Raw genomic sequence first — 25,057 nt, forward strand, 5'->3', positions numbered from 1 at the left:
TCTTTACACATCCGCTTATTTGTAACGATAAAACCGGTCAATCTGTAACCTTTCTTACAAGCTAAAACATAGTTTGTGTGTTAAGTTATTTGCCGTGAAAAACAAATGCGATAACCTCTAGTTAGAAGAGACTTTTCTTTTGTTTTTCTTTTTTCCAAAAGGCTGACATTTTTAATCTCCCTCATTAGGATTTCTGGATATCAGATAGAGAGAGTAATGCTAGGTTACAAATGTCTCCACTGGGACAATGTCAGAGACTTGCTGCCATTGAAGGAACCTGAAACCTTCTCTCTTCCGGCTCCTATCCCTCAATGGCCTCCAGGTAACTCAGATTCCAATGTTTTGTTCTTGTCACACCTACTATCTGGCTTCTCTTACCAGATCTCTACCTCTCAACTTCTTGAAACATATTATTATTCCATGAGATCTAGAATCAGTTAATGTAATTCCAACAAATTTTTATCTAGATTCTTTAAGATAGCGTGTTTAACAATCTATCCTTTCAAACTGATCATCAGGTCAAGGCTTTGGCTCAGGGACAATCAACCTCGGCAAGCTAGAAGTCATCAAAATCACGGATTTTGAATTCGTATGGCGATACAGATCCACAGAGAACAATAACAAGTGCATTTCATTCTACAAACCAAAGGGATCATTACCTAAAAATTTCCACTGCTTAGGTCACTACTGTCAATCTGATTCTCATCCCTTGAGAGGCTATCTTCTCGCGGCAAGAGATTTAGCTGCTTCAGTAGAACAGGAACCTGCATTAGTGGAACCTCTTGGTTTTACACTGGTTTGGAGCTCGAATGATTCAGACGGTTACTTCTGGTTACCGCAGCCTCCTGAAGGTTATAGATCAATGGGTTTTGTCGTCACAAAGAGTTCAACGAAACCTGAGTTGAATGAAGTTAGATGTGTAAGAGTTGATCTTACTGATAGATGTGAAACACACAAACTCATCGTCACAGCTGTTTCAGAATCTTTAAATGCTCCTTTGTTTATATGGAGAACTCGTCCTTCAGACCGGGGAATGTGGGGGAAAGGTGTCTCTACAGGTACTTTCTTCTGCAGAACTCGCCTTGTCTCCAGAGAACAACATCTCAGCATCTCTTGCCTGAAAAACCTAGATTCAGGTTTACAGGCAATGCCAAACACTGATCAGATACAAGCCTTGATCCAACACTACGGTCCTACGCTAATCTTCCACCCTGATGAAACCTACTTACCATCTTCTGTGTCTTGGTTCTTCAACAATGGTGCAGTCCTCTGCAAAAAGGGTAACCCCATTTGCGAACTCATTGATGAAAACGGCTCGAACTTGCCTCAAGGAGGAAGCAACGACAAGCAGTACTGGATCGACTTGCCGTTTGATGATGATCACGTCAAGAGAGGAAACATCGAAAGCTCGAAACTTTACGTGCACGTCAAGCCAGCTCTTGGAGGAACGTTCACGGATCTCGTCTTCTGGATCTTCTGTCCTTTCAACGGACCAGCTACCTTTAAGCTAGGACTCATCGATGTGTCCTTGATCAGTATAGGCCAACACGTCTGTGACTGGGAACATTTCACTCTTAGAATCAGCAACTTCTCAGGTGAACATGGTCATCTGGACAATGCCTAATGAAACATTTGGAAGGCTTTTACATAGGGCTGTTGGTTCGGGTTATTCGGTTAGTTCGGATCGGTCGAGATCTCACCAAAATGATACGAAAAATTGGGTTAGATTTGATTTGGTTAGTTCAGTTTCAGAAAAATTTATAGAAGTTTCTGGTTTTTTTTGGTTAATTCGATTGAATTTTGGTCAATCTGGTTGGTAATTTGGGTTAATATGGTATCTTTTAGATATTTTTTTAAGAAAACCGAACTAACCGATTACTAAAGGAAACCAAATTTTTTTTAGTTGCCGAACTGAACCGAATTAACCAAAGAACTTTTCGAGTAGGTTTGGTTCGGCAAGTTCTGGTTGGTTTACAACCGCAGGTGAACTAATTCTTAAGAAAAATTAATAGCTTCTAAATTCTTGGCCCTGCAGGTGAACTCTACTCAATCTACTTCTCTCAACACAGCGGCGGCGAGTGGATCGAACCTCACGACCTAGAGTTCGTCACCGGAACCAACAGAGCCGTTGTGTACTCGTCGAAACACGGCCACGCGAGCTTTCCTAAAGCTGGTGTTTACTTGCAAGGCTCGACGACGCTTGGGATAGGGATAAGGAACGACACAGGGTGCAGCGATCTCTCTGTCGATTCCAGCTCGAGGTACCAGATCGTTGCGGCGGAGTATCTCGGCGCGGTGGTGGAGGAACCGCCGTGGCTGCAGTATATGAGAGAGTGGGGGCCGAAGATTGTGTACGACTCGAGGGAGGAGATTGAGAGGTTGGCGAGTCGGTTTCCGAGGACGGTTGGTGTTACGGTTGGTAACGTGTTGAGGAAGCTTCCGGTGGAGTTATCAGGTGAGGAAGGTCCTACGGGACCCAAGGAGAAGAATAACTGGTACGGTGATGAAAGATGGTGAAACTGTAAAACAGTAAAAAAAAGTGAAAAATTGAAAAGGAAAAGAAAAGAAGAAGCTTAATTTACGTAAAGCGTTAATTACGCAAAGGTTTTTAATTACGATTAGCGTAGGATTAACGATAAGACTAAAGTTTGTTGTCGGAAGAGTATACATGTGGGTCCCATATTTTATATTTTAAAATTAATTTAATTAATGAAAACGCTTTACTGATTACTTATTTAGACGAACAAACCCCGACCAAACCCACACATTCGTGGAGACTCCACATTCGTGTACCGTTTCCTTCTTTATTCTCTCTCTCTCTCTCTTTATGAGAAAGATTGTTTCTTTTGATCTGTGAAGAGATCAAGCTGTTTCGTGTGTCTTTAGAAGAATCTAAAAGTTGAAACCTTTTTGATTGTTTGGTTTATGGTTTTGATCGGTGATTTGAATTTGAATTCCAGTTTATAATTGTTCTTTTGTTGATTGATTTTGGAAACGATGAGTGGTTTCCGAGATGTTTGTTCATCAAGTGGGTCGGTGAATGTGATGATCGGAGTATCACCGGCTGAAGAAGGAGACGGCAACGCCGCCGCCGCCATATCGTCGGAGGATTCGTCTTCCCCCGACGAGACGGTGGCGGGAACAGAGCTCGACTTAGCTCTGGGTCTTAGCGTTGGTAGGAATCACTCAAAGGTTCGGTCTTTTTCTTCATCTTTGGCTTCCTCTTCGTCTTCTTCTTCTCTGACCAGAGAAAGTGGAACGAAACGGTCTGCTGATTCTTCTGCGGCTGCCTCAAAAGGGTATATTCATCTTTTAGAGACTTTATATTGTAAATGATTTTATCTCACATTTGGTTTTAGAATTGTGAGAGGTTGAATTAAAATCACAGGATCAGATCATATATAAAATCATCTGAAATGTTTTTGAATTATACTTTGTGGATTACATTTTTTAATGTTACAATGTCTCTTTTGTATATTCCTGTTTTGAATTTGTTTTGTTAATGGGGAGCAGAAATGTTGCGGTAGGGTGGCCGCCTCTACGGACTTACAGGATCAACAGTTTGGTCAACCAATCAAAGTCCTCGCCCGCTGAAGACGACATTCAAAAGGACACAACAAAAAACGGCGTGAAGAACAATGACGCTTCCTTCGTCAAATCTCCAATGCTTGTGAAGGTTACAATGGACGGAGTTATAATCGGAAGGAAGATTGATCTGAATGCTCTTGATTCTTATGAAGCCTTGGCGAAGACTCTGGAACAGATGTTTTTCCACACGCCTGTAACAGCAAGTCAGTTCTTTCTTCATTCCGTTTTTATTTTATTTTTTTACTTTGGTGGTGGGATCGGTTATGATTTGATCAAATTTTGTAGGATGCAAGGAAACAAGACGTGGTTCAGAACTACTGGATGGTTCATCAGAATATATCATAACGTATCAAGATAAAGACGGAGATTGGATGCTTGTAGGAGATGTTCCATGGCTGTATGATTATTATTGTCCCTAGCTAATATCTTCCCACATTCGTCTTCATCTGTATTTGTTATGCTTCCTTCCTCATGTGTTTTTATTTTCTTTCTCAGGATGTTCCTTGGGTCTGTTAAAAGACTGAGAATCATGAGAAGATCAGGTGAAACTGGAGTTGGCAAGTAGGGATTCATCTTCTCATCTTCTCTGAGAAGACACTGTCAGCTCAACATCTCTGTTAATCAAGCTGAAGGGTGAAATCATCTTCTCTATAAGATGGAAATGATTGAACGTGGAGATAAAAAAGAGACAAGAAACACACATATATATGGTTAACCTGGTCTGTAAATTAGTAAAATCTTGTTCAGATAATCACACATATATATAATACATGTGTTTATTATGAGTTATACATGTGTCTGCAGTGGTTTGTGAATATCAAACAAAAGTTTCATTAAGAATATGAAAAATGAAATATCAATCAGCCTCACTCAAAACTCAAATGTAGCTTTCCTTATTGGTATTTTACTACTCGTCCTTAAGGTTTTATAGCATAAAAAACCTCAAAACCCAGTAAATCTCCCATTGAGGTTAACACAAACTCTTGAAACAGAACTCAATGATTCCTCAAGGTCACAGAGATTGGACTCCTAACTCGCTGCATCAAATTCCTACAGTTGACCCAAGTCAACTTTCCATCTGCAAAGTTAGCAGCCACCTTCTCTCCTTTGTTTCCCTTCTTCAACACAGACCAAACTCGATGTGACAGTGTTTGATCCGTGTGGCTAAAACAAGTTTCTAAGGGTTTACAATCACTTTGATCCCCTTTGGAGCCGTAACATTCGGAGTGTATATTGACTAGGGCTACCTACCAACGTTAGTCACACTCCTTGTGATCTTCTCCCTCTCGCCTTAACATTCAGTGTATATTAACTTAGTGCAGTGAGGATTGACCTCGTAGGGTGGATTTGCTTTACAGAGGAGTTTCGTCATGTATAGTGGTCATTGCAACATGTTACTTTCCTTTGGTTTTGGAGATTGATGAAGATTTCAGCAGAGCCTTTTAGCTGATCCTTTGTACACTAACACATTGATGCAGCACATCTTGAATCCGTTCATAACTCGGTTTAGTAAACCAAACCGAGATAGATTATGTTTTATAATTTTCCTTTTATTAATTGGTTTTTGTTAATATTAGGATAATCCTTATATGAAGTTAGGTTAGTTTGTAGCTATATATCACTTAGGTCTATTCAATCTAAAGTTTTAGATGATTTGATTTTTAAAGAGGTTTTAGATGATTTTAATGAATTAGAGAGTTTAAAATGAATCAATTATGTGGGCCGCGGCAAAAAAGGTGGACAAGCAACAGTATACCACCACAAGTACATCAACCGGTCATTATCCCAGGGAGATGGTGTTTTAAAGATGGTTCGTGGAAGGATAAAGATTTTTTCTCGAAACAAGGTTAATTTAGTACTCTGGAAGGTTATGAGGGTTTAATGGGGGCACGAAATGTTCGGGCAAGCATGACACCCTTTCACTCGGAGGTGGAGGCTTTGATTTGGGCAATGGAGTGTATGAAGAATTTACGATAGTTTCAGGTTACGTTTGCGACAGATTGTTCTCAGTTGGTGAAAATGGTTTCAGAACCGGAGAAGTGGCCAGCGTTCGCAAGTTATCTCGAGGATATCAAGTAGGGGTGGGCATTCGGGTACCCGTTCGGGTTCGGATCGGGTATTTCGGATTTTCGGGTATTTCGGTATAGGGATATAAAACCCGTTCGGGTATTTCTGTACTTCGGGTCGGGTTCGGGTATTTTTAGTTTGGGTTCGGTTATTTTGTATCGGGTTCGGATATTTAAATTTTAGAAAAAATAAAATAAAATTTTCAATTTTTTAAAGTTTCTTTAAAAATATAGATTTCACTTAACTGATTTTTCTATCTTTTTATAAATTGAGTGATTAATAGATTTGGATATAACATTTCAAAAATAAAAATATTAATTTTGCTATTGTTTTTAAACTTTGGATGTAACTTTTGTTACTACATGAGATAAAAAATTTGACATGCATTTTAAATGAATATCAAATTATTTTCTTTATAATTATATATATACTATATGATCTTAAAGTATGTGTAACATCAATTTAAATATTTTAAATAAAGTGAGAGATGTAAACTAGAAAAATAAAGATAAATATACATATGTTCGGTTATCTTCGGATATCCATTCGGGTTCGGGTATTACCCGTTCGGGTTCGGATATCCAATCTCTCCTAACTTAATATCCATTCGGGTATTATACTACTTCGGTTCGGATTTCGGTTCGGGTTTTTCGGATCGGGTTCGGGTGCCACTTCGGATATCGGGTAAAGTGCCCACCCCTAATATCAAGAGTTTAAAAAGTCGTTTCCAGAACTCACAGCTCATTCATGTACCACGGACGGAGAATTTAAAGGCGGATCGTCTAGCACGCAGTGCCAGGCAGTAATCGTCTTTCGTCGTTCACATGGATGCAGAGTTTTCAGTTTGGTATGTAGAGTCTATATGAGTCTGTTCGTTTGATGACAAAAAAAAAAGAGAGTTTAAAATGATTTTCGTTAAGCCACTCTAGAATATCACATAAAAAAGATTTAAGTTTTTTTTAACTAAAAAACTCCACCTAAACATTCTAAAATCAATTGAAAGTTTTAAAATCTATAACAGTGGATTTCAGAGTATTTTATAAAATGTCAAGTTCAATTTTAAATGAGTTTTTAAAATCATGTTTGAATAACAGTGGATTTTTCATATCTCAGTTGAATACACCCACTTAAAGTACTACTTTAAACCATATTTTAACTTGCTGAGAGTATCACCAAAATCAAAAGACCTTTTTGTTTGAGTTGAGAGAATCAAGAGTTCAAGGATTTATCATTTTTGTTACAAGATTCTAGCTATTAAGCTTCTGCTCTCTGTCACACATACTTCAAGCTTTGTATTCAAATGATAAGGCAATTGAGGAAGAACAAAAGTTGGAGCACAATATAATTTTTTGGATGTCTATTTATTATAAGTAAGCTAGCAACACTGTTCCTAGAGGAAGAAATATTTGTAATAGAAACAATTAAGTGGATATAACTATTTTTAATAATTTTTAGTAGTTTAAAAAATCGTTATATATTTTCAGAATTATTTCTTGAAAGTCTATAACTCTAACAAATATGAAATGTCGATATATTACTCTAAGTACAAGAGACATATCAAAGTTTGAATATTGGTCAATATATGCTTACGTGATAAACTCTGATGTAAAGTAAAATTTTACTCTAGAGCAAGATCAACGTTCTGTTAAGTGGTGATGATTGTCATTTTAACTTATGAAAGTTTCCTCTCTTTTTACCACGAGTTTCAAACTTTCTTTAATCTCGTAAGTTTTCCAGATTCATTTTTTATTTGATCTTGATCCTCTTCTTCCAACAGAATGCAAGAGTGTATACTTGATCTTGATTCTTATTTTTCCAAGAAAAAGTAATCTGAATCTTTTTTAATTATATTAACATTAGTTTTATTTGCTTAGAACATTGTTTCAAACACTAAAATGCACACAATTTGTATGTTGTTTTCGTCATGCTTTAGTTTACAAAAAATAAGAAAGTATATTAAACTACATGTATAAAGTATAATGAATATATGTATATAATCATAACAATAATCATTTTCTCTTAAAATCATAATATTTTTATTGTGTATTTCTTCTATTTCATGCTTTAAATTTAAAAGTTTGAGGATAGTATTTTAAACTAATTGTATACTGAATATATGTATATAATCAATTAATTTGAAATTATACAACTAATGTTTATGTAATTATATATATAAAACATATATCCAGTGATAATATTGATGATAATGATTTTCATTAAGCTTTTATATATGGTGATTGTTTCTTGTTAATAGTTTCATAGATCATATAAAAGTAGTTTGATTTAAACATACATTAATATATTATCTTATTCATGATTCTGTATATGTGAAATTGTATTATTGTGTGTGAAGATTACATTATAGACAATGTAAAATCAAGTTTGTTTGGTAGAGGGAGTATGTGTTTCATCAAACATCAAAGATTGAAGGGACCGTAAAAGAAATGTGGAATATTAAGTATGAAGAAAATATTTAAAAGAGAATTAACAGTTTAAGGATCTTCATAAAAAATGATACATATATGTATAGAAAACATGTTATAAAGGTGATCTAAAATATATATTATATTTCTCAATCCACTTTATATATATATTTCACCTTTATAACATGTTTTCTTGTTGCATAGGCTTTGATACTCATGTGATTTGGCTCTTCAGATTCTCTCTGACTCGGGATCTTTGTGGTGTTTCTTATTTAAGGTACGCGTAAAGCATGCTCTTAACAATCAGTCGAAAACTAGGCTGATTGGTCCAAACTGCCATGGATTATCAAGCCTGGTGAGTGCAATATTGGAATTATGCCTGGATACATCCACAAGGCTTGTTTTGTATTGCAATCGGATTGAGAGAGAGAGGGGTTTGAATTTGAAATCACAGTTGATCATGAGTTCTCAGGTTACACTCAGAGACTGTTAGAGACGGTTTCGATTCTAGTCAAAAAGAGTATTGACAAGGTAAATATTGGTAAAACATTGTTTAGAGATCACATATATATCATGTATGTAACATGTATTTATGAGTATGAGTAGTAGCAATGGTTTGTGAATATCAAACAGAAGTTCAACCAATAGTTTCATTTATAAGAATCTAACAAATGAAATACAGCTAGTGCTGACTCCGAGAATAACAACAACAACAACATCAATAAATCAGCTTCACTCACAGCTCAAATGTAGCTTTCTTATTGTTTACCACTCGTCTTAAAAGGTTTTTTATAGCATAAAAACCCCTAAAACCAAATTTTGAAATAGAATGAAAACGTTTCCTTCCTTGGCTCTCAATGATTCTTCAAAGTTACAGAGATTGGACTCCGAACTCGCTGCATCGAATCTCTAGAGTTGACCCAAGTCAACTGTCCATCTGCAAAGCTAGCACCCACTTTCTCTCCTCTGTTTCCCTTCTTCAACACAAACCAAACTCTATAGCTCAACGTTTGATCCGCGTGACTAAACACAAGCCTCTTAGGCTTTACAATCACATTAATCCCCATAGGAGCCTTAACATTCACAGTATATATTGACTTAGGGCTCCCAACGTTAGTCACACGCCTTGTGACCATCTCCTTAGTCTTCCCACCTTTAAAAATAACCGAAATAGACGGATAGTTAAGGCTAAAACCAGGGCTGTTCCTCAGTATCACACCGCAGCTAACGTTCTTGTGAGTGATCGCTAAAATATCCGATCTCGTGAACCCGAGAGTGCATAAATAAGCTATGTAATCCACCGGTTGGATGTTGTAAACCAATCCCGGGTTAATCGCCTTAACCGGATTCACATGCCCTGCTCCAATAGCAAACACCCCCGCCGGTTTTTCCCCATCCCTAATCTCTTTCCCTCTCCGATCGTACAAATCAGCCGTCGTCATCATCGCGGATTTGATAGCAGCGGGAGACCAGTTCGGGTAACTAGACCGGATAAGAGCGGTTATCCCGCTAACGTGCGGACAAGACATCGAAGTCCCCGACATGACAGTGAAGTTAACTCTCCTCGAGTCATAAGGAAGACCCGTCGGTCCAAGATTCTGAGGCCAAGCCGCGATGATGTTGACCCCAGGAGCGATCAAATCCGGTTTAAGAATCGAAGGGTTAGCCAAACTCGGTCCACGAGCCGAGAACTGCGCCACCTCAGGCGCTCTAGACCTCCCAATCACCGTCCCGCCGAAAATTAACCTAGCTTTCGGTCTCACCGTGTCCCTCACGTAACCTTTCAAAACAACAGACTCTTCATAACCAATCAACGTCGCTGGTATCAGATGAACGTCTACAGAATCTTCCTCTTGGTTTATCTCTGTATTAGCCAAGATCATCGCGACGCCGCCAGCTTCTTTAACGGCTTGTCCTTTCTCCGATCTCCCGTTGACTCCACGGTCGCATATCACCATTTTGCCTTGGATACTCTCTCTCGGAAGCGAACCTCTCAGGCAAAACTCGCTTCCTTTGTCTCCTCCCGTGACGTAAACGACCTCGAGCTCTCTCTCGGCTCTCTTTAAACCTTTCCCTGGATATAAAGACTCTCCGTAGAGTAGCTTCCCGTTGGCTAACCTAACCACGCCTGGAAACTTTCTGTCCAGCGTCCCCGCTCCCACCGTGGAGACCCAAGGAGCTGTGTTTGCGACCGAGCTAGCGAGCGGACCGTTGTTGCCACCCGCGCAGACGACAGCGATCCCGTGTTCCGTGGCTCGGAAGGTACCTATGGCGATAGTGTCATCATACAGAGGTATAGGGAAACCGCCTAGGGAGAGGGAGAGAACGTCGACTCTGTCTTGAATCGCCACGTCTATAGCCGCGAGGATGTCTGAGCTGTAACAGCCGTTGAACCAGCAGACTTTGTAAACCGCCACGTGGGCTCCGGGGGCCATCCCGCGAGCCACGCCGGCTCCGTTTCCGAGAACGCTCGCCGTGGAAACAGGGGACCCGGCGGCTGTTGAAGCGGTGTGGGTGCCGTGTCCCGTCGAGTCTCTCGCGGATATGTACTCGCGAGGCATGTTCGGTGAGTCCAAGGGAGAGTTGGCCACGCGGTGGCCTCTGATGAAGAACCTAGCGCCGATTAGTTTCTTGTTGCAGCTGGAGGAAGTGAAGCTCTCTCCTTCTTGGCAAACTCCTCTCCATTTGCTTGGGATAGAAGGCATCCCTGTGTCGTCGAAGCTTGGACTCTCAGGCCAGACTCCTGTATCGAGAACGCCGATGATCGTGCCTTGACCGGATCTTGATTTAGACCAGACATTGGAGCTTCCAGGACCGTCGAGTCCCAAGAACTTGTAAGAGTAAGTGGTTTGAACTTGGAGAACATGGTCAGGTCTTACTGCAACAACTTCGGGTAAGTTCTTTAGGGTTTCAGCTTCTGATTCGGTTAACTGAGCAGAGAATCCTTCAATGGCAGAGTCGTAAGAGTAGAGAATCCGTGAAGAAGGATCTTCTCTGTCTTCGTCTTCTTCTTGAAGACCTAGAACAGCTTCTTGGAGAAAAGAAAGATGCCAATCAAACTTTGAGGGAAAGGCTTTAGCGGTTTGGCTATTAGGGTGGAGCTGAATGATGTAAGTATTTTTCTTCATGGTTACTAAGGAAGAAGAAGAAGAAACAAAGAGAAGAAAGATAATGATGACAAAGAGAGTTTTAGGTTCCATTATTGCAAGAGAAGAGCTTTTGTTTTAGTGTTGTGGTTTTTGAAATGCATGGTTTTGGAGAAGAAGAGTTGGATATTTAAAGGAGAGTGTAAGAGGATTCAAAAGCTCAGATACGGATTCAAGGGAAGAAGAAGATGATGAAGCTCGTGAGGTGTAAGAGCTCTTCATCACGAGTTTCATTTGTTAATGTTGCAGAGGTGAGAGCCTCTCCTAACCGCTCTCTTTGTTTTTTAGAGTTTCAAAGCTTGGGGAAGGACATGAAGCTATTAAGTAGAAAACTGTGGTAGTTGTTTTAAGGTTTTTCACTTGTAAGGGTTACTACTGACTTACTGTCTCTGTCTCTGTCTCTGTGTCATTGTCTTTTTTTGGGGGAGTTCTTTGTTCACGAGATGTTCTGGTTAGAGTTTATTGCATTGTAGTATTATGTAGCCTTTGTGGGTAACAAACGATTCTAAATGGATTTGGTTCAGTTCCAATAATTATTAGCTAGTCAAACAGTTCAATCTAAAAGTCAATTAAACCCGAAATTTAAAACCATGTGATATGGACTTAATAAAATAAATGATCAACCATAAGCCATTTTGTTTTCAAATACTCGCAAGTTTTTTTTTATAAACTAATAAGTCATGTCTTTAATAGTAAAAGAATGTGACCGTTGAAGCTTTAATAGTAAAAGAAATTTAATGCTGCAGCGGGTTGAGTGTTCACTACGTGCATTTATACATGCACGCTGCACACGCCTTGTCTTTTCCCCTCGGGTACTGCGTCCGTCGTACTATCTTAGTGGGCTCTATAATGATCATTTTAAGCCCAATACAGTGACCCTATCTTAGTGGGCTCTATAATGATAAGATGTTGTTAAACGTAGACGTCATTGTTTATGCAGATTATCAATAACATTCATGGTGTGATTTATATTACACAATAATTAATAATAATCATTTTCTAAACGGCAAAAAAATAACTGTTTTTGCAGATTATCAAATAACATTTAAAAAGATCACCACAGAAGCTATGTTCCTTACAAAAAGGTCTCTTTCAATGTTAAGAGTGGCTTTAAAAGTATAATATGAGCATGAAGACTGCATCATGTCATTCTTTTTTCTTTCTTCTACCCAGTGGAACTCTCTTTGCTTAGAGACTTTAAGCTTTGTCACATTTTTCAGTTTTTATGTTTCTCTTGAGAAACAAAAACCCCTAACCTCAATTTTTTAACATGAACGATCACAAGTCAGGCATCCCACTAGATCTTGAGGAGTATTCGCTCACAAGTTTTAAGAACATGGATGATTTGTCTTCTAAGAGCCGTGCAGGAGTATCAAACTCTGCTACTCTACCTGCAACCACCCAAACAAGATTGAATTATATGAAGAACACATACATGTCTCTTGGTTTTGTATTATATAATATGATGACTAACCGTCGCTGAGAACCAAAACAAGGTCACTGTCGATAACAGTTGGGATCCGGTGAGCAATGGTGCAGACTGTGCAGTCTTGAAACTCAGTTCTGATAATCTTCTGGATCAAATTGTCTGTAGCTGTGTCTACCGATGCCGTTGCTTCATCAAGAACAAGTATTCTTGCTTGTTTGAGTAACGCTCTCCCAAGCGACACTAGCTGTCTCTGCCCAACACTCCAGTTATCTCCATTTTCCAGCACTTCATGTTTCCAATCCAAGAATCATCAGTACAAAGAAACTATAACATAAAACCTTATTATTGCAATCAGAGTACCTGGAGAGTCGAGTTTTAAGTCTTTTCCTCTGACAACATCTCCAAGCTGGGATTTATCAAGCGCCTCCCAGATTTTATCATCTGAATGCTCTTCAAGAGGGTCGAGATTCGCACGGATCGTTCCTTCAAACAATGTAGGATCCTGAGGTATGATACCAAGGCGACTACGGAGATCATGAAGACCAATTTGAGAGATATCAATGTTGTCTATAGTGATCTTTCCAGCAGTTGGCTCGATCAGCCGAAACAAAGCTTGAATCAAAGTCGATTTCCCGCTTCCCGTTCTTCCAACAATACCAATCTTCTTTCCACCAGGGAACACACAGCTTATCCCGTGGAGTACCGTTGGAAGATTCTCAGCATAACGAACCTTCCAAAGGAAAAAAAAAAGAACAATACAAAAATAAGAACACATTGAAAGAAAGAAATGTATATTTGCTTAGTAAGTACCTTAACATCAAGCAGCTCAATAGTTCCTCTTTCAGGCCAGTTAGAAGGTGGTCGGGAATCTTCTATAACCGCTGGGGATTCTCCTAAAAGCTGACTGTACTGATAAATCCTTTCGATGGAGATGATTTTGTTTTCAAGCTTACAGAAGCTAAGTATCCACCGTGATAGACGTCCGTTCAAGTTAAGCCCATATGTCACAGCAAGCCCTGCCATACCTATATATCACAACACCAACAGCTTAGGATTGATGTTATTTTGCATAAAGGAGGTAAGAGATACTTTACTTACTTGGATCAATGGTTCCATGAGGGAAACTAACGAGCAAAACCATACAGAAAGCAAACACAAGCGTGGAAAGCAACTCCATGCGCAGACAAAGCCACTCTATCGCAGCTATACTACAAAAGAAAGGCCGAGCGAAACAATCTAGAAGATAAAGATTCCTCTTGATGAATCTTTTCTCCTGGCCAAACCCTCTAATCGTGGCTGCACCTGCTATCGATTCCCCGAAGAGATGGATTATAGGAGACTTCTGGATGCTGACGATGCGGACCAGCTCCCTCGAAGAAGCCATGTAATACTTCTGCATCCAGAAGCAAGCAACCGCCACTGGAACAACGAGAAGGAAGACTTGCCATGTGACGTTGGTCATGACTCCGACGATTCCGAATAGCTGTATCGTTGTCGAAGCGAACCCTCCGAGTCTAAATGGTATGTCAAGGTCCACAACGCTTTGATCAATCGAAACCTGTTACACATTTTTTTAAAAAAAAGTTAATAATAATAATAAACATTTTTAGTGTGGATCTTTTGGTTTACATACTCGATTCAAGATCCTTCCTGCTGGAGTGGAATCAAAGAACGACATCGGCGCTCTGAACACACTTCTAAGCATATTCAAGAAGAGTTTCTGAGCAGCAGCGAGACCGAAAGTTGCAACGAGAGCAGCTCGTACGAATATGAACAATGCGCTTCCAAAAGCCAAGGCTGTGTAGACGACTAGAAGAACCGTGGGATCTACTTTAGACTGGTCACCTTCGGTCTGAGGATTCGCCCAAGCCATCCACCAGTTACTAGCGATCTGTAGAAACTGGAAAGAGGCTTGCGCTAGTATGATGAGAGGAATGAGAAGACCTTTGTACGCTGCTCCCATGTATGATAAGTACACTTTCATGCTGATTTTTCCTTTCACTCTCTCTTCTTCTTGAACGAGCTGCTTTTTGCGGGAACGGTTCTTTGCTTTCTTCTTCTTATCTTTGATCGCCTTTTGATCCGAAGCAGATCCTCCTCCGTCTTGGACTTCCTTTGCCAGAGTCTCGATGTCGTTTTCGTAGATATCTGACTTTGAGTTATGATGCATGACCAAGCTGTCTAGGATTGGGTTTTCGTCAGAGTCTTCTGAGGATGGACTTGGGATGTCCATTGCCTCGATTGCTTCGTGGTGTGCAGAGACTAAGGCCTTGAAGTCGGTTCCTGCTTGTAGAAGATCATCGTATTTACCCGATTGAATAACCCTGCCTTCCTTCATAACCTTTTTGAAACAAGACAAACAAACAAAAAAGTTTCAGAACTTGTCATAAAGAGAAATGGTTTTGAACAACAGTTTTACCTCTCTGCAACAAGTTCATCATAGCTCGTAAGCTAAACACCTATAAGAGACTCTTTAGCATTTCTAAACGGACCAACAGTAGTGTGTAGTAAAATCGAGAACTCTTCTTACCAATATTAGATCAGCTGCAGGAAGAAACTCAACTTGATGCGTCACAAACACCACTGTTTTCTCAGCCAATGCAGTTAGAATATAATCCTGTTAATATCAGCCATTAACTACAAGCGTTATCCAAAACGTTCACACTCAAAATATTTTTTAAAAAAACGAGAATTGTGGTTTATCGAAATTGCTTATTATATACCCTAAACAAATCAGAGCTGGTGTGTGCATCAAGAGCACTGAAAGGATCGTCTAGTAAATAAATGTCAGCATCTTGATACAACGCCCTCGCAAGCTGTACACGCTGCTTCTGTCCCCCGCTGAGATTGATGCCTCTCTCTCCTATAATAGTCTGGTCACCATGCGAGAAGAGCTCTAAATCTTTCTTCAGGGAACAAGCTTGTATCACGTTCTTGTACTTTGCTTTCTCCATTGGACTGCCAAATAGAATGTTTTCTTCAATGTTACCAGACTGAATCCAAGCCGACTGTGACACATACCCAGTAGTACCACATATTCTAACCTATATATAACAATTATCATCAGGAAAGATTAATTGAGAATAATAATAAAGAAGTAATAGTAACACTTACTTCACCGGAGATTTTTGGTATTTCTCCGAGGATGCAAGAGATGAAACTCGATTTACCAGAGCCAACTGTGCCGCAGACAGCCACACGCATACCTTTCTCTACTCTCATCTGAATCCCAGACAACGTCGGCCTCGAAGAAAACGGATCCCAGCAGAACACACCGTCTTTAATCTCTATGGCTACATCCGAACTCCCACGTGGGATAACGATAGTCGCATCTTCTTGAAGCTCTTCCTCCTGCAAGAACCCTGAGATCCTATCGAGAGAGACTTTCGTCTGAGCCATCATCGAGACCAGATCGGGGAAGTTCCTGAGCGGCTCCTGGAGGATCCTGAACGTGGCCAGAGCCGAGAGAACGCCTCCTGCCGTCAGCTGAGTGCCTAGGAATATCGAAGTAGCGAACGTAACTGCTGATACGAAGATCGGTGAGCTCCAGAAGATGAAGGTAACGAAGGCCTGAGAGTACAGTGCTCTCCGTAGCCATCCGTACTCCTCTTCCCTCATCTCTTCTAACCTCACTCTGTACCGATCCTCCCACGCCTGCAGCTTCAGAACTCTCATGTTCCTAAGACACTCTGACGTCTTCCTCATCCTCTCGTCTTTCGCAGCCATCAGCTTGTCTTGATACTCTTCTTGAACCTTAGCCAAAGGAATCGTGACGAGAATCGAGATGATCGTCGCGACTAACGTAGCTACAGACGCGATCCCCACGCTTTTGTACAGGATCGCGAGAGCGAGGACGATCTGCATTGGAAGCATCCAGATATCGTGAAGATACCACGAGTAGTCTCCTATCCGCTGAACATCAACCGCCATGTAGTTCACAATCTCTCCGCTGGTATGGTTCTGCTTAGCTATACTCGAGAGCTTGAGACCTTTTCGGTAGACCATCGCTGTTAAAGCCGACCTAACGTGCATTCCTAAGATATCGACTCCCATGTACCACTGACGCGTGGTGACGGTCTCCGCGAGCTTGGACGCGAAGAATATACCCGCGAGGACGTATCCTTCGTGAGGGAAGATCTCTTTCCCTCCGAGGTAATCCACGAAGTAACTGATCATGTAAGGCCCGACGTAAGACAAGAGAGTGTTGAGACCAGCGAAGACCGCATTGCAAGCCGCTTCTTTCCAGAAAGACTTCAGAATGGCGCGTGCTAGAGAAGGAGGTCTTGGACTCCTCTCCGACTTCGACCTCTTCCAGTTCGACTTTAAGACCTTGTAGCTCGACTTGGCTCTGTCTCTAGGGGCGAGAAGAGGGATGTCTTTAAGCTCCAACGGTCTTTTAGACCCGGCTGAGAGAAGCGGATCCAACCAAGAGAGAGTTACTAAGCTAACAAGTCCAGCGCTGCTATACGGAGTGACTTTAAGACAAGCCGCTTCCTCTTCTGCAAGCAGAGGCTCTTGGAGATCAGCATCGGTACGGCGAATCTCGATACCGGAAACGCCTCTCAGCGCCGCGAAGCAGAGGAAACCGAGAGCAGGCGTAACGGCTAGATTCGCCACAACGTGAGAAGAGCATCCGTATCTCCAACCTTCAACCGCTAGCTTTCTCCCGTCCACGTAGAGAGTACAGAGACAGACGGAGAAAGACAAGAACCACCATACCCTCAGCAATAAAGGTAACTTCTCAGAGGGTTTGTATCTCAAATGGAGAGCTAAGAAGGTGATCACAAACCAAGCTAAACCCTGAGAAACCGGGAAGCAGAGAACAAACCAGTCGCTGCCTTCTCTTATAACACTAATCCCATCGAACACTGACACCAAAACTTGGACGCCTAAAACATAGACGCAACAGAGCAGAGTTAGTTTAAACACGGCCCCGAAACTAACATCGTCAGCAGCCTCTCTTCTCTCCGAGCTAATGTTAATAACAGTGTTGTCTTCCTTGGAGAGTCTATCTCTCCCTCTCCGGACGCAGACGAGAATCTGAGTCGCGGAGAGGGTGAATAGAAACACGGCGACGAGAGTTAGGTTGATGGAGACCGAACAGAGCTCTAATAGTGGGAGATGAGATATGAAGAGTGACAAGATCTCGTTGAAATCCATATGAATCGAAAGAGAGAGTTTTGTTTTTGTTTGAGATCAACCGGCGGATTCTACGAGCTATAACGAGGAGCATCCCAAATGAAACCAAAGCTACAAAACAGAGGAGAATGATGAATCTTAATCGACACATTGCAAATCAAAACAAAAAAAAAAACAGAGTTTCTCTGCAAAAGCCAACACGTAGAATCAAATCAACAGAGTATAAAAACAAAGATGGTCCTTTTAGTTACCAGCTTTGGTAGATCAGAGAGAGAGGAACCAATCAGCTGAGAGCAGAGGTCACTCGAGAGGAAGAAGCAGAGAAGATGTCTCTTTTCGCTTATATAGATTAAAACTGAAAAAGAGATGATCTTTTCTTCTCTTTTCTCTCTTAGATCCCTTATGGGGGTCGATTCGTTTCTGAAGAAACTTAAGATTGGAGATTGATTATTAATAAAGGCGTCTCCTTTTTCTTGCCTCCTCTGTATTACTATACTTTGTGTGTTAATCTTTACTTAAAAAGCTTTTTGTTTTAGGGAGGTGCTTAGTTACTTGTTTTGACGTCTTATGTCACAAATGTGTTTTGTAATCTGACTCATTTGGTTTTGTTTCTTTTCATTTGTCTTTATGAGGTTATATATTCATTTAATGACCACTATTTTCAATAAAAGCGTCTATGATTATTACTTAATAGTGATACTTTAAGCTTTACCAAGCAATGAATCATGTTTCGCTTTTTACGTTTTTATTTCTCTCGGTTACATTGTTGATAAATGGAATATTCGTGCTACACGTGAGTATATGTCTACAAATATGAATTAACTATTTAGATGTCAGTCTCTGTTTTCCTTTTTTCAAATTACATTTACTTAATTATATTTATCAGTTTATATATTGTGATTTCCGTGCGGTACTACGCATATATTGAACGTTTTCTTAACTCATTTGTATAAAGTGGAGATAGATACGTTAACAGTTTATAATAAGAAAATACATCTCTGCATTGAACAATGAGACAAATGTGTCAACTTGAATTAAACTAATTAGAATAACTAATGGTTTAATTAGTCTAAACTAATGGTCTAAATATTCGAACATAGTAGTATATCAATACTATTAAAACAGAAGGCCTTTTGGTGAGGTGCCCTCCTGTTTTTAAAGTAATTACAATACATTGCCACTGACTTTTTTTTATGCTATGATTTTTATTAAATCTTTTTATTATTTTTACTGAATTCCTGCCACTTGCCTTTTATTTAATATTAAATTTATTTATTTGAATTGATTAAACAAATAAGGAAATCGTATAATATCTTAACGAGTCTAATTTCAAAAAGTTGTTCTAACTGAATCTTTGTATATCTCATACTTCGACATCGAACGAAGGATAGGAGGCAAAGTAACTCTCATTGCCATAAATCTAATCCATTCTGAATTGATATTTTTATGGGTGTTTTTAGATCATCTGCTTTTTTTCAAGGTTAAGACGGCGATGACGACAATTGTTGGAGGAGAGAAGGCGAAGTAAATCAAGTAATCAACACGGCGATGACAAAAACAGGTGGATAAGGTACTCTCCTGTTTTCTTGTGGGATTCAATAAGCTTCGTGAATTTCTTTTGTTGCTTTAGAAAGATTTTTAGTATTCAAACATCGAAATTATATTTATAAAGGTTGCGAGTGGTTGAGAGATTCAGTTGTTGAGATCTTGAAGAATCTGAGAGAATCGCCTTTGTTGGTACACTTATAAGAGGCTAAGGTACGGGTTTTGACTATGGAGGTCATGAATCTGGAGGCTGAAACTGTGGAGACAGAGCATCTAATGAAAGCTCTTTTGGTGCATGATCTGCAACTGAAATCCACTAGAAGGAAATAATCAGTCAATAACCAAGGTCAAAAACCACATCGTGAGTTCTGTGTGTAGATATTTGATTGCATATTTAGTGATAAGAGAGTTAATCAATCATGTTTGACATATCTAGAAAGCAAGTAAGAGTCACTAGAGAAGTACAGAAATCTTTTTAACTTAGGAGATGATTGTTTGGAATTCAGCAGAGAGGTTGATTTTGAAATCTTAAGCTCTCACTTCTTTTTGCTCTTGCTGTTTTCTTTGATATGGGCACAAACAACACATCACACAAGCACAAAGCTAAAACTAAAGCATTGTGTTAAAGATTCAGCTCAAGCTGTTTTAAGTAGTTCACTATTGTGGTCTTAGAAAACAAGTTTAAATATATCTTTATATGTTTTCTGTTATTTGACATTCAGTTTCATGAAGTAGTCTTGAGAAACTCTCTTTGACTCTTGCAAGGTGATGCACAACTAATATGTTGTTTGGTGAACAGAAAATATGATCTCAAGTTGGTTACTTGAAACAATTAACACAAGACAATTTGACATGAAGAGAGTGCAAGTATGTGACTTCCAGTTTCATGTATCAAGGTTGTTCTGTGTTGTTGTTTCTTACATAAATCCACTGTGCAGATTGCTAAGTCGCTGCCTCAGAATTACTTAAAACAGTGATTGATCTCGGTAATATGTCCTGTGAGATTGAAGTATGTAGAAGCTGTTTTCTCATTAGCAGAAGATTGCAGTTGCCTCCAAGCGTCATTTTTGTGGATGAGGTATTGCAAGACGTTAAAAGCAACTCTCCCCAGCTTTCAGTTTCTTTGAATACATGCTTACCTGTAACTTTAGGTTAATATGTATCACTTATAAACTTCAAAATTTAATTATATTTGACTCTTTTTTTTGTCACAAAATTTAATTATATTCGACATTCTATTAAATATATGTATCAACTTTAAGAATATCTGTACTTCAAGTATTTTCTGTATTTCAGGTCGGGTTTAGGTATTTTTAATTCGGGTTCGGTTATTTCTAATCGGTTTCGGATATTTAGATTTAAAAAGAAAAATCATTTTAAAGTTTTTTTGTATTTAAAAATGTAAATCAATACAATTAAAACAGCAGACATTTTTTAGACATCCCCTTAATTTTTCAAACTATTTACTTGAATGCCATTAGCATTTATTTTTAAAACATATATTATGGTTATTACTTCAATTAAGAAAATAAACATCTATTCTATTAAAACAGAAGTACACTTTAAAAATATCCCTTCGTTTTTAGTATTATTTACAATGATATGCCACTGAGCATTTAATTAATCTTACTATATTAATGTTTGTATTTTTCAGTTATTTAATGTGTGTTTCCTAAAAATTCTTTGTCTTTTTTGGTTTAATTAATGTATTTCCAAAACCAAATTCTATTTAATGTGGATTACTTTTTATGATTTTTTTATTTTTTCTGTTTAATTAATATATTTCTAAAATCGAATTCGAAATAAAAAAAAATTGGCAACAATAACTAATAAACCTAACTTATATTATTCATTGTTTTTTTCCTATTTTCTTATATATGTGTGTGTGTTTTGGAAATAATTAATAAACATAGCTTTAAATATTTAACAAACATTATTATTTTTAAAACATGTAATTATATTTTATTATTTATTAGTAATAACTAAAAATAAAAGTCACATTAAAATAATCATTTATATAATATATAAAAATATTATGTCACATATATTTTTCATATAAATAATACCACAATGTAAGTTCAGTATGATAAATGTTGAAAATATAAAATATATAACACCATATTTTAAATAATATATACAAAAATTTATTATACATTATCATAATTTTGATCCATAAAAAATACATTTGTACGGATATATTGGGTCATATTCTAAAAGTATGAATTATACAATTGATGGGTTATAAAACAAAATAAAATTACTCAATATAAATTATAAATTATATATTTAAAATGTCATATAAACAATTATTTAATCGGGTAAATTTTTAAAATATATAATCACTTATACAGATAAATACTTATTACAAATTTAGATTACATTCCTAGCTATTTTAACTAATTAAAATTTTCAAAAAAATCTATACTTTTGGAAATTTTGCTAACGTGATTTAAAATATTTTCACAGTGCATACACCTTCTCTATTTTGAAAATTATTGATACAACTATACAAATTGAATATTCTATGGAATAAATTGTCTATATTTTTATTTTTTTACAAATGTTATAACTAATGTATCAATTTTTAATACCATACTAACTCATATTTATATTTTTATTACTTTTAATTTAGAAATTTATTTTTTAGATATTTTATACATAAATCTAATTATACAAATGTTTGATTTGTTTATATGATGTCCAATAAATATTGGTCATATAATTTACTTTAGAATATATACAAAAAAATATTCGATATAATTAAGCACATTGTTATTTTTAAATATATGATATTAGTACACACATTACAAACCATGTATAATATTTAATATAAACAAAGGAAAAAATGAAAATTGATACCCGCTCGGTCGAGCGGGTCAAATTCTAGTTTCCTATTAATATGGAAAACTGGTATACTCGAGATCCTACTTTCCTATTAATATGCAACATAAAAAAATTAATGAATTTTAGGACCAAATTTAGTATATTCGTTAATGTTTTTAAAAATGATAACTTTCAAATACCACACAAGCTTACCACATAATGGTACAAGAAACCATGAAACAGTATCCTACTAACTCATTTTCACAAATAAAAAAAATCCTACATAGCTACTAAAATTAATAGATCGAAAATATCCTATTATACTCAATGTCTTCAAATAATTATAATCTGAGATAACCAATAAATTATATTATCTTTCGATATATATGATCAATATACATAGTATTAGTATATAAAATCATATATCATTTTGGTTAATTTTTTTTTAAAATGTATATTATAAAAATTAAGAATATGTGTAAGTTACATATTTAAACTTTATGCAGACATTGTACAATCACTTTTCGATTAAACTGATAGCATCGGGACAAAATCACTTAATCTTTTATAGATTTTGTTCCAAACTAAGAATAACATGAATAACTCATCCTAATGATAAATATCATTAAATTCACTGTTTATAAATAAAATTAAATCTGAAAATCTGAAAAGTATGTGCCTTTTAAATCAGAAGTCCAACATTAAATCTGACCTAGACAAAGAACCAGATAATTTTCCGGCTCATTTGGTTATTAGATCGACCGGTGAACCACAAATTAATTAATTACTTAACTTTTGAATATAATATATTATATATTGAAAAATATAAGATTATTTTAATATATTATAATATATAAATTTAGTTATATTATTTTTATTTTCATTTCACATACAAAATATCAAAAAATTATTTAAACTATTTAAATGTGAATAATAAAACTTAAAATTTCTTATTTAGAATATAAATCATATTTTAAAAGTTAACTAAAAATCTAATAACAATAAAAAATATCGATTGGGTCAATTTCTGGTTCAACCGAAAATTGGGTTTCGGGTTTGACGATTTTTACGGGGTTTATCGAGGTTTTAAATAATGTTTTTTTTTTCTAAAATCCAAATCGAACTACATATTAGATCACCGGATTTACCGGTTTGATCATGGATTCAGGTCAGGTTTCAGAACACTGCAGATGTCCATTAGTAAAGAAACTTCAAAGTGTTTATGTAAGTAGTTCCAATAAATTTTGAATTCTTCGCATTATTTATATATTCAAACTAAACCAATTATATTTTTTATTTGTTTGAACTAGATATTATGGTTGACCAGTGTCGTCAAAACATTTTTAACTGGTCTGGATGGTTTATTTGAAATCTGATTATCACTTCAACTTGGACTTGGTTAACTAAGAGTCACGATTGGTCCGATCTGGATAATTGGCTTTGCTTCGTTTTTCAAAATATCTATACTATTAAAGTAGATGACCGTTTATGAATCTGCCCCTGAAAATTTTAAGTAATTACAAAAATGGCATGTATTTTTTTCAGCATTATTTACAACCAATCAAAAGTCATTATTTTGCAATTACATTAAAGAGTTATTTAATATAATTCAGTTCTTAGTCTTTTTGAAAATTTTGTTTCCTAAATGTTTACACCATATCTTTCCAAAAAACTCTTTCACATTATTAATTATTTGAAAGTATTTATAAATGAAATCTCAAAATAAAATCAAGTTGAAATAAAAAATGGTTAAATTAACAAAATCATAATACGGATCTCAATTATCTCAACTCCTTAAAAATAATTTCATTTAAAATAAAAACTAAATCACATTATTAAATTTAATAAAATTATAGAAAATGTTTTGAAATGCACAAATAAAATTTTCAATACAAGAGTGTTGAAGATATAAAATATTTTACTTTTAACTTCGGTTAAAATAAATAAAATCATATTACAGGTTAGAATTATTTAGTCTTCTAAAATTTAGAAATACTGAAATAACAAAAATAACTCATATAATTAAATTTAAGATAAACTTCATAAAAAGTTAAAATATATAATTTATCAAAAATCATAATTTCTTTTACGTAAGATAATTTTCCAACAAAAAATATACCCGCCCTTTTTAAGGGCGGGTCAAAATCTAGTTTTACTTTAAAAGTATAGATTTCACTTAACTGATTTTTCTATTTTTATATATTGAATGATTAATAGATTTGAAAATAACATTTTAAAAAGAAAAATATTAATTTGGCTATTGTTTTTAAACTTTGGATCTAACTTTTGTTAATACATGAAACAAAAAGTTTGACATACATTTTAAATGAATACAAACTATTTTCTCCGTAATTATATATACTATATGATCTTAAAATATGTGTAATATCAATATAAATATTTTAAATAAAATTAGAGATGTAAACTAGAAATATCAGGGTAAGTATACATACATTCGGTTATCTTCGGATATTCATTCGGGTTCGGGTATTACCCGTTTGGGTTCGGATATCAAATCTCTCCCAACTTAATACCCGTTCAGGTATTTTGTTACTTCGGTTTGGATTTCGGTTTGAATTTTTGGGTCAGGTTTGGGTGCGGCTTTGGATATCGGATAAAGTATCCAACCCTGATATCTTTGCAAACTCCCATTATACTATAAATATTTCCAGCGCATAAAATATATATTACAAAATGATATATTGATTTATATATTATCCAAAAAGATTGATTAAAATTCATAGTTATAAACATCAGAAAATCGAGAATATTTTGTAATTATTATGAGGATATTTGCAACACTTTTAATGGAAGTAACTATCTTAATATTTTTATTTATAAAAGCTATTATTAGAAATAAATCTAAATCAATTATTTATCAAATACAACAGATTATA

General features: G+C 36.6%; 4 protein-coding genes and 1 long non-coding RNA gene across 5 annotated transcripts; 3 read left to right on the forward strand and 2 right to left on the reverse strand.

Annotated features, from left to right (window-relative positions):
• Positions 1–77: 77 nt before the first annotated feature.
• LOC108820075 (hypothetical protein At1g04090-like) lies at positions 78–2,716 on the forward strand. The gene is made up of 3 exons (XM_057003801.1): positions 78–322; positions 519–1,595; positions 2,036–2,716. Exons 1-3 carry the CDS (start codon positions 217–219, stop codon positions 2,515–2,517), a joined length of 1,665 nt encoding a protein of 554 aa, XP_056859781.1. The 5' UTR covers positions 78–216; the 3' UTR covers positions 2,518–2,716.
• A 65-nt stretch (positions 2,717–2,781) lies between these two features.
• LOC130508350 (auxin-responsive protein IAA10-like) lies at positions 2,782–4,377 on the forward strand. Its single transcript, XM_057003809.1, has 4 exons — positions 2,782–3,299; positions 3,514–3,791; positions 3,874–3,985; positions 4,084–4,377. The coding sequence occupies exons 1-4, from the start codon at positions 2,998–3,000 to the stop codon at positions 4,151–4,153; spliced, it is 762 nt and encodes a 253-aa protein (XP_056859789.1). The 5' UTR covers positions 2,782–2,997; the 3' UTR covers positions 4,154–4,377.
• Positions 4,378–8,719: 4,342 nt separating this feature from the next.
• LOC130508355 (subtilisin-like protease SBT1.2) lies at positions 8,720–11,504 on the reverse strand. The gene has a single exon (XM_057003815.1). The coding sequence runs from the start codon at positions 11,276–11,278 to the stop codon at positions 8,933–8,935; it is 2,346 nt and encodes a 781-aa protein (XP_056859795.1). The 5' UTR covers positions 11,279–11,504; the 3' UTR covers positions 8,720–8,932.
• Positions 11,505–12,219: 715 nt separating this feature from the next.
• LOC130508359 (ABC transporter C family member 5) lies at positions 12,220–17,903 on the reverse strand. Its single transcript, XM_057003821.1, has 9 exons — positions 15,768–17,903; positions 15,377–15,697; positions 15,184–15,270; positions 14,287–14,994; positions 13,752–14,211; positions 13,464–13,678; positions 13,014–13,383; positions 12,699–12,938; positions 12,220–12,615 (listed from the first exon to the last, which is right to left on the reverse strand). Exons 1-9 carry the CDS (start codon positions 17,811–17,813, stop codon positions 12,503–12,505), a joined length of 4,560 nt encoding a protein of 1,519 aa, XP_056859801.1. The 5' UTR covers positions 17,814–17,903; the 3' UTR covers positions 12,220–12,502.
• A 1,001-nt stretch (positions 17,904–18,904) lies between these two features.
• LOC130495204 (uncharacterized) lies at positions 18,905–20,575 on the forward strand. Its single transcript, XR_008934476.1, has 4 exons — positions 18,905–19,191; positions 19,273–19,362; positions 19,465–20,204; positions 20,276–20,575. It is a non-coding gene; the product is annotated as an uncharacterized LOC130495204 (long non-coding RNA).
• The last annotated feature ends 4,482 nt before the right edge of the window (positions 20,576–25,057 follow it).

Source organism: Raphanus sativus, chromosome 1 (genome assembly GCF_000801105.2).
Source record: "Raphanus sativus cultivar WK10039 chromosome 1, ASM80110v3, whole genome shotgun sequence".
Taxonomy (NCBI): domain Eukaryota; kingdom Viridiplantae; phylum Streptophyta; class Magnoliopsida; order Brassicales; family Brassicaceae; genus Raphanus; species Raphanus sativus.